Source organism: Callithrix jacchus, chromosome 2, assembly GCF_049354715.1.
Source record: "Callithrix jacchus isolate 240 chromosome 2, calJac240_pri, whole genome shotgun sequence".
NCBI classification, from domain to species: domain Eukaryota; kingdom Metazoa; phylum Chordata; class Mammalia; order Primates; family Cebidae; genus Callithrix; species Callithrix jacchus.
This window is the reverse complement of record NC_133503.1, coordinates 139751096-139760148: the sequence shown is the minus strand read 5'-3', so window position 1 is coordinate 139760148 and position 9053 is coordinate 139751096. Positions and strand designations below refer to the sequence as shown.

General features: G+C 43.9%; 1 protein-coding gene across 2 annotated transcripts; it reads right to left on the bottom strand.

The window, feature by feature from the left end:
• Positions 1-2820: 2820 nt before the first annotated feature.
• Positions 2821-8598, bottom strand: LOC100415672 (small EDRK-rich factor 1). Of its 2 annotated transcripts, none has more exons than XM_002744881.7 (3): positions 8423-8598; positions 7398-7506; positions 2821-3194 (listed from the first exon to the last, which is right to left on the bottom strand). In XM_002744881.7, exons 1-3 carry the CDS (start codon positions 8427-8429, stop codon positions 3122-3124), a joined length of 189 nt encoding a protein of 62 aa, XP_002744927.1. In that variant the 5' UTR covers positions 8430-8598; the 3' UTR covers positions 2821-3121. The 2 variants fall into 2 exon arrangements, with proteins under 2 accessions (XP_002744927.1, XP_078221502.1); XM_078365376.1 differs by lacking the exon at positions 8423-8598 and adding an exon at positions 8106-8293.
• Between the last annotated feature and the right edge of the window lie 455 nt (positions 8599-9053).

The window sequence follows — 9053 nt, the reverse complement described above, 5'->3', positions numbered from 1 at the left end:
TAACTCCAGATGGATTAAAGACTTAAACATAAGACCTAGCACCATAAAAACCCTAGAAAAAAATCTAGGCAAAACCATTCAGGACATAGGAGTAGGCAAGGACTTCATGACCAAAACACCAAAAGCATTGGCAACAAAAGCCAATAGACAAATGGGACCTAATCAAACTCCACAGCTTCCACATGGCAAAAGACAGTCACTAGAGTAAATTGCCAACCAACAGAATGGGAAAAAATTTTTGCAGTTTATCCATCTGACAAAGGGCTGATATCCAGAATTTACAAAGAATTCAAACAGATTTACAAGAAAAAAACAAACAAGCCCATTCAAAAGTGGGTGGAAAGATATGAACAGACACTTTACAAAAGAAGACATACATGAGGCCAACAAACATGAAAAAATGCTCACCATCACTGGTCATTAGAGAAATGCAAATCAAAACTACATTGAGATACCATCTCATGCCAGTTAGAATGGGGATCACTAAAAAATCTGGAGACAACAGATGCTGGAGAGGATGTGGAGAAACAGGAACACTTTTACACTGCTTGTGGGAGTGTAAATTAGTTCAACCATTGTGGAAGACAGTGTGGAGATTCCTCAAGGACCTAGAAATAGAAATTCCATTTGACCCACCAATCCCATTACTGGGTATATATCTAAAGGGTATATATCTAAATCGTTCTACTATAAGGACACATGCACACAAATGTTCATTGCAGCACCGTTTACAATAGCAAAGGCCTGGAATCAACCCAAATGCCCATCGATGATAGACTGAACAAGGAAAATGTGGCACATATATACCATGGAATATTATGCAGCCATCAAAAACGATGAGTTCGTGTCCTTTGTAGGGACATGGATGAACCTGGAGAACATCATTCTCAGCAAACTGACACAAGAACAGAAAATGAAATACCGCATGTTCTCACTCATAGGCGGGTGTTGAACAATGAGAACACATGGACACAGGGAGGGGAGCACTACACACTGGGGTCTGTAGGGGGGAATAGGGGAGGGACAGTGGGGGGGTGGGGAGTTGGGGAGGGATAGCATGGGGAGAAATGCCAGATATAGGTGAAGGGGAGGAAGGCAGCAAATCACAACTACCACGTTTGTACCTATGCAACTATCTTGCATATTCTTCACATGTACCCCAAAACCTAAAACGCAATTAAAGAAAAAAAAAGTTAATACACTAAAAAAAAAAAAGTCCATAACAATGTTTTAATTTAATGCAAAATCCATGCCAATATGAAGATAAATACTTAGACTAAAAAACTTCAACTGGGTGGGATGGCTCATGTCTGCAACCCCAGGTATAGAGCTGGGGAGGAGGAGGCTGGTGGATCACCTGAAGTCAGAAGTTTGAGACCAGCCTGGACAATGTGGTGAAACCCCGTCTCTACTAAAAATACAAAAATTAGCTGGGCGCAGTAGCTCACACTCGTAATTCCAGCACTTTGGGAGGCCAAGGTGGGTGGATCACTTGAGGTTGAGAGTTTGACACCAGCTTGACTGACATGGAGAAACCCCGTCTTTACTAAAAAGACAAAATTAGCCAGACATGGTGATGCATGCCTGTAATCCAAGCTACTCAAGAAGCTAAGGCAGGAGAATGGTTTGAACCCAGGAGGTGGAGGTTGCGGTGAGCCCAGATCACACGATTGAACTCCAGTCTGGGCAACAGTGAAACTCCGTCTCAAAAAAAAAAAAAGTGGCTGGGTGTGGTGGTATACGCCTGTAGTCCCAGCTCCTCAGGAGGCTGAGGCAGAAGAATCACCTGAGCCCAGGTGGCAGAGGTGAACTGAAATGGCATTACTGCACTCCAGTCTGGGCCACAGACGAGACTCAGTCTCAAAGAAAAGAAAAACAAAAAAACAAAACCAAAACCAAAAAACTTCGTAGTTGTCTCATTCAATATTAGACATATAAGATTTCAGCCTATTTATGGGTGGCACCACTGGTAAGAGACAAATCATGAGATATCGTATTAGGCTAGCTCTTCAAGATCTGTCCAGATAGTGGTTGACATATTGGATGATCAGAAAAATGTTAAGTTGCATTATGTGAAAAATCAAGTATTTGTAGAATACTTAAAAGTTATCCTATTTACTACTACAATGGCATTTTTATTCTCTTTGACATAATTTTGCATTTACTTCAGAATGTAACAAGGTCTCAAACCTTGTTTCTCTAGGGTACATATTTCCAAATTTATAACTACCATCAAGACTCAATTTTAGAAGTGGCTGAGAACAGAAAATATGGTACTCATTCCAAAAAATGTTAAAGGTATAAGTAGAACCGAGATCTCAGTTTACATCCATTTAGTTTCTATTCCAGTGATTTGTATTATCTGCTGTAAATTCTTCAAGCAAGCTTTTAAGTTGATTTCTTTTCTTTTGAGACAGAGTTGCCCAGGCTGGAGTGCAGTGGTGCGATCTCTGCTCACTTTAACCTCTGCCTTGGGTTCAAGTGATTTTCCTGCCTCAGGCTCCTGAGTAGCTGAGATTACAGGCAAGTGCCACCACATCTGGCTAATTTTTTTAATTTATATTTTTAGTACAGGCGGGCTTTCATTATGTTGGCCAGGCTGGTCTCAAACTACTGATCTTAGGTGATCTGCCTGCCTTGGCCTCCCAAAGTAGTGGGATTACAGGTGTGAGTCACTGCACCTGGCCCTGTAAGCTGATTTCAAAGCAAAATTATACAAATGGTTCTTAACTTCTATTATACAATAAAGTTTACTTTAAAAATCTACTTTATGCTTATCCTTAGAAACTGAAGGGAAAAAAAAACTACATTAACAAAGGTGATGACAAAGAATCTTTATTATATGAGAGATCCTATTATTTGACCATATTACCTAATAAATTATATATGTTAACTAATAAAAATCATGTTCACCAATACGCCACATGCATGTAGTGTTTTATTCTTTGAGGACTGTTTCTAAAACATTGCACTAAGTCAAACTGAAAGGTAAAGTTCAAAATAGTTTTTAAAGGATAAGATAAAACATATTTAATGACTGTCCACTCTACAAAGTCTTGATCTTAGAGCTTATGATACACCCAGTCGGCAGTAGCACCCAGGTTTTCCAAATAGCCAGTCATCATTTTTCTCTTGTCTGCATAGACTTCTTCTCATTAGCTGCCTTCTGCTTTTGTTGCATGATCTCAGAGTCCCTACAATGGGGGGAAAGGCTGTAAGTTGTTATAGAAAGACCAATTTTATATTCTCACTTGTTTTCTACACATAACCCATTCAATATATTAGATGACAATTTAAAAGATTATATAAACATTCTTGCCTTTCCATTTTCATGGTTGGAGACAAAATGTAAAGACAAATACTAGAAAGGTTTTGTAGTCAGATCTTATTCTGAATATCATCTCTGTTATCATGATCTTGAACAAACAACCTCAAAGCCCTTTCAAAATCTGAGCAACATGTATCAAGGTTGTTCTGAGGAATAGCTATGAATATATAAAAGTGGCTGACATTAGGCAGCTACATGTAGGAATAACAGCAATTACTCTTGGTTGTTAACAAGGGAATTTATTTAAGAAGTCTCCTAGATATCCTAACTGGTATCTATGACTAGGACATAAATATTATGAAGCAATTCAGTTTCTTACAAGCAAAAAAGCCCACAAGCTAGTCACTAAAACTGGATTACACTAAAGAAAGGCTGGGAGCTCAGGGTACTTTCTTAACCCTTTTCATCTCTGGTCAAACTGGCATGTGCCATATGAAATGTGAACTATGACCAGACTACCTGGGTTAGGTGATCCATGAGTCCATGAAACTATTTTCAAAATAGATTAAACAGCTACGTATTCAACACCTACTGTGTGCCAAATACTTCCAGCTCTGGTTAAAATCCCACAACTCTGAGTTATTAACCTCATGTCTCAATTTCTTTTATTTTTTAGAGACAGAGTCTTGTTCTGTTGCCCAGGCTGGAGTGCAGTGGCACAATCTTGGCTCATTGCAACCTCTACCTCCCAGGTTGAAGCGATTCTCCTGCCTCAGCCTGGCCGGTAGGAGCCACCGTGGTATGAGCCACCGTGCCTGGCCGGTTTTAACTTTTTGAGGAACTGCTAAACTGTTTTCCCCAGTCCATGACAGTAAGACATTTCTGTAAAGCCAATAGCAAAAACAAAGGAATAGAAGAAAGGCAAAATAGCACAGCTATAGGCTGTTCTGCCTATCTCTTATCTTTATCTCTTTACTTTCATAATAAACTTGCTTTCACTTAAAAAAAAAAAAAAAACAAAACCATACACAGCTACAAAGAAACGAAGTATGGTGGAAAAAGAATCATGACAGTTACTTTTCTATTTGAAACCAAGCTCTGCTGTGCTTGCTCTATGACCTTAGTAACATTACTGAAGTTCAGAGCCTCAGTTTCCTATTCTACACCTTAGTGCTAATACCATCTTTTGGGGCTATGATGAATAAAAAATAATGTATATACAGCATCTAGCACAGAGCTTTAAAAGGACAGCATAGTTGGAAAACAATGGCAATTTCTGAACCAAGCTAGACTAGGTTCTCCAGTAAAAATATTATTGCAGGATTACTGATCCATACCATGTTCATTTTTACTCTAATGTGAGTAAACAGAAATTGAAGGCAAAGCTCATCACTTTAATAATAAATGTCAGGGCCAGGCATGGTAGCTCACACCTGTAATTCCAGCACTTTGGGAGACTGAGGCAATCACTTGACCCCAGGAGTTTAAGACCCACCTGGACAACACGATGAAACCCCATTTCTACAAAAAATAAAAAAGCTATCTGTGCTTGGTGGTGTGTTCCTGCAGTCCCAGCTACTCAGAAGGCTGAGGTGGGAGGATCACTTGAGCCTGGAAGGCAGAGGTTGCAGTGAGCTGAGACTGTGGCACTGCATTCCAGTCTGAGTCACAGAGTGAGACTCCATCTCTGGAAAAAAAAAAAAAAAAAAAAAGAAAAGGGCCGGGTGTGATTTGGGAGGCTGTGTGGGTAGATCACAAGATCAAGAGATCAAGTCTATCCTGGCCAATGTGGTGAAACCTGTCTCTACTAAAAATACAAAAATATTAGCTGGGCATGGTGGCATGTGCCTGTATTCCCAGCTACTTGGGAGACTGAGGCAGGAGAATCACTTGAACCTGGGAGGTGGAGGTTGCAGTGAGCTGAGATCACACCACTGCACTCCAGCCTAGGTGACAGAGTGAGACTTCACGTCAAAAAAAAAAAGTGTCAGGAGCTTTGCCTTAAATTAAGATCTTTAATCTCATTAATCAATGATTCTTAATAGTGGCTGCACATCATAATCACCTGGGAGCTATTTCAAGTTCAGTTTTAGAAATAACTGGGCCGGCATGGTGGCTTATGCCTATAATCCCAGCACTTTGGGAGGCCAAGGTGAGTGGATTACTTGAGATCAGTAGTTTGAGACCAGCTTGTCCAATATGGTGAAACCCTGTCTCTACTAAAAATACAAAAATTAGCTGGGCGTGGTGTCAGGCACCTGCAATCCCAGCTACTGGGATACTGAGGCAGGAGAATCTTTTGAATCCGCGAAGTGGATGTTGCAATGAGCTGAGATCACGATACTGCACTCAATCATGGGCAACAGGGTAAGACTCTATCTTTATTAAAAAAAAAAAGGCATAATCTAAGTACAATAAAATTTACCTAGGGTGCTTTTTTTTTGAGATGGACTCTTGCTCTGTTGCCAGGCTGGAGTGCAGTGGAGTGATCTCAGCTCTCCTGTCTCAGCCTCCTGAGTAGCAGGGACTACAGGTGTGCACCACCACACCCAGCTACTTTTAGTAGCGATGGGGTTTCACCATGTTGGCCGGGATGGTCTCCATCTCTTAACTTCCTGATCTACCTGCCTGGCCCCTGGGGTGCTTTTTAATGCTTGACTTCAAACCAATTAAATCAGAACTTGATGAAAGTTAATGAGGGTAGAGATATCCCAATTACCCCGATTTGATCGTTACACATTGTACACATACAGGTTTTAGGTTTATTTTTCTTTTTTTTTTTTTTTTGAGATAGGGTCTCATTCTGTCACCCAGGCTGGAATGCAGTGGTAAGTTCTTGATTCACTACAACCTCTGCCTCTCAGGTTCAAGTGATTCTCCTGCCTCAGCCTCCTAAGTGGTTGGGACTACAGGTGCACCACCATGACTGGCTAATTTTTGTAATTTTTGGGAGAAACAGGGTTTCACTGTGTTGGCCAGGCTGGTCTTAAACTCCTGGCCTCAAGCCATCTGCCTGCCTCAGCCTCACAAAGTGCTGGGATTGTAGGCGTGAGCCATCACCCAGCCCACATACAGGTATTAAAATATCACATGTATCCCCAAAATATATACAACTATTATAATTCAATTTTTTTTTTTTTTTTTTGAGACGGAGTTTCACTGTTGTTACCCAGACTGGAGTGCAATGGCACGATCTCGGCTCACCGCAACCTCCGCCTCCTGGGTTCAGGCAATTCTCCTGCCTCAGCCTCCTGAGTAGCTGGGACTACAGGCGCGCGCCACCATGCCCAGCTAATTTTTGTATTTTTAGTAGAGACGAGGTTTCACCCTGTTGACCAGGATGGTCTCGATCTCTTGACCTCGTGATCCACCCGCCTCGGCCTCCCAAAGTGCTGGGATTATAGGCGTGAGCCACTGTGCCCGGCCATAATTCAATGTTTTAAAAAAACAATCAGGCTGGGTGCGGTGGCTCAAGCCTGTAATCCCAGCACTTTGGGAGGCCAAGGCGGGTGGATCACGAGGTAAAGAGATCGAGACCATCCTGGTCGACGTGGTGAAACCCCGTCTCTACTAAAAATACAAAAAATTAGCTGGGCATGGTGGCGCGTGCCTGTAATCCCAGCTACTCAGGAGGCTGAGGCAGGAGAATTGCCTGAACCCAAGGAGGCGGAGGTTGCGGTGAGCCGAGATCGCGCCATTGCACTCCAGCCTGGGTAACGAGAGCAAAACTCCGTCTCAAAAAAAAAAATAAATAAAAAACAAATAAAATAAATAATTAAACAATCAGAACTGAGCATAAGGCAAGGAATGAGCACCTGTCAAGGTTTCCCAGGTGGTTCTAATGTGCAGCCAGGATTGAGAACCCCTAATGTGATCTTGATCCACCCACCTCGGCCTCCCAAAGTGCTGGCATTACAGGTGTGAGCCTCCACCCCCAGCCATCTGGCTAATTTAAAAAAATATTTTGTAGATGCAGGGGCTGGCTATGTTGGTCTCAAACTCTTGGCTTCAAGCAATCCTCCCGACTCTCCCAAATTGCTGGGATTACAGGCATGAGGCACCACACCAGTCTAAAATGTGTCCTCAATCACGTCAGTGACTCTAGAATTAAATTAGTACCACCACTTACCTCTGCTTTCTCTGAGAGGTAGTCAAGCTATCCTCTTTTCTTTTTCCCTTGCTAATTTCCTGGGTTTTCTTCATATTTTTCTGGCGGGCAAGTTCTCGTTGATTTCCACCTACAAAGTCAAAGTCATGCTCTTTTCCCATCTACAAAATTATTAATAATTCCATTAGACAGGTCTTCTTAAAATGTATCTTTAGTTTGTTTTTTAATGGATAAACCAGCAGAGTAACAGATTGATGGTGTTCCCAGATCTAACAATAAGGACGTGGCTTAAAAGCGAACACTTAAAGACTTAAAGAGTATTATCATACCAATCTAGTGGTCACTAGCTATAAACACCAGATGTTTTAAAACAGATATTCGAATCTTCTTAGCCAGTATCCCAAAACAAGTTCTGGCTTTATGAGGGGTGTGGGTGGAAGGAGAAAGCCAGATACAGAGATCACAAGTTCAGCGCATTACTTGAGGGTTACCCTTATTCCCATGCTGAGGCGGAAAGGGGTGGTTGGGGACTGAACAGATTGAGGGTAACTGCGAAAGGCAGTGTGGGTCCTTTACATCCTTATTCAAGCCACAACCCTGCAAGGTAGGCTTCATTGTTCTCATTTTACACAACAGACTAACCTAACACGTAGGACCGGCTCTAAAGCCTCCTGTTTATTCGACTATTACCTGCGCGGGCCAAACAAAAGAACTAGGGAGGCGACTCACCGGAGTCCCGGTCCTCATGAGGCCCTAAGCTACCACCCGCCCCCAAACAAGGACCCTCCCGGGGCGGCCGTGTCCACATCTTCGGGTGTGTTCTTTATAGCACTAACTCGCCCCTGAGGGGCAGGCACGCGCCCGGCCTGAGAAGCCTGACCAGAGCCAGCCGCGAGCTCTCTCTGCCGACTGAAGCCGGGATCCCCGCCCTGCGGGACCCAAGGAGATTCTCCAGTCGGACCCGCCTCCCTCGCCGGCCGCTCCTGAGCGCTAGGCTACCTCGCCCGAGGCTCCCCGCCGCTTCCCATCCACGTCCGCACACTCACGTGCCATGCCGACCACTGACGGAGCCTGGAAGGCAGCGACTCGGAAAACCAACCGTTCCCGGGCAGGCTGGGCTACAGTCACCACTGTCGATCCGGAAAGCTGAGCCCGCGTGGGCCCTCCGCCCGGCGGTGCCTCCGCTCCGCTCAGCCGGCGGCCCCGCCCACGGAGGTCCGACAGCAGCCGCCGGCCTGGCCGGCACGTCACTGCGCGTGCGCGGCCAGGGCGAGGCGGTAGCGCGAACTCCGAAGCTCCTAGAGACTTAGCAGCGCCCGGAACCCTGCTGCCACCCACGCTCGGGAGAACCCGGAAAGCGGGTTCTGTTTGACTGAAGGATAGGCGTGTATGGATTTCCGTCCCCCCCCTTCCCCCATGCGCCAGGCACAGCTCCCACCCTTTTTCTTTTTAATAGGAAATGACAACAAACGCTACAATATCTTACTTTTTGGTAAAGAAAGTTAGCTTTCATTCATCTCCTTCCGGAGGCGGAGATGAATGAAAAGATTGAGGGTAACTGCGAAAGGCAGTGTTGGCCCTTTACATATTTTCCTCCCTTATTCTAACTACAACCCTGCAAGGTAGGCTGCATTGTTTTCATTTTGCAGAAGAGACACTGACTTAACGCGTAGGAAT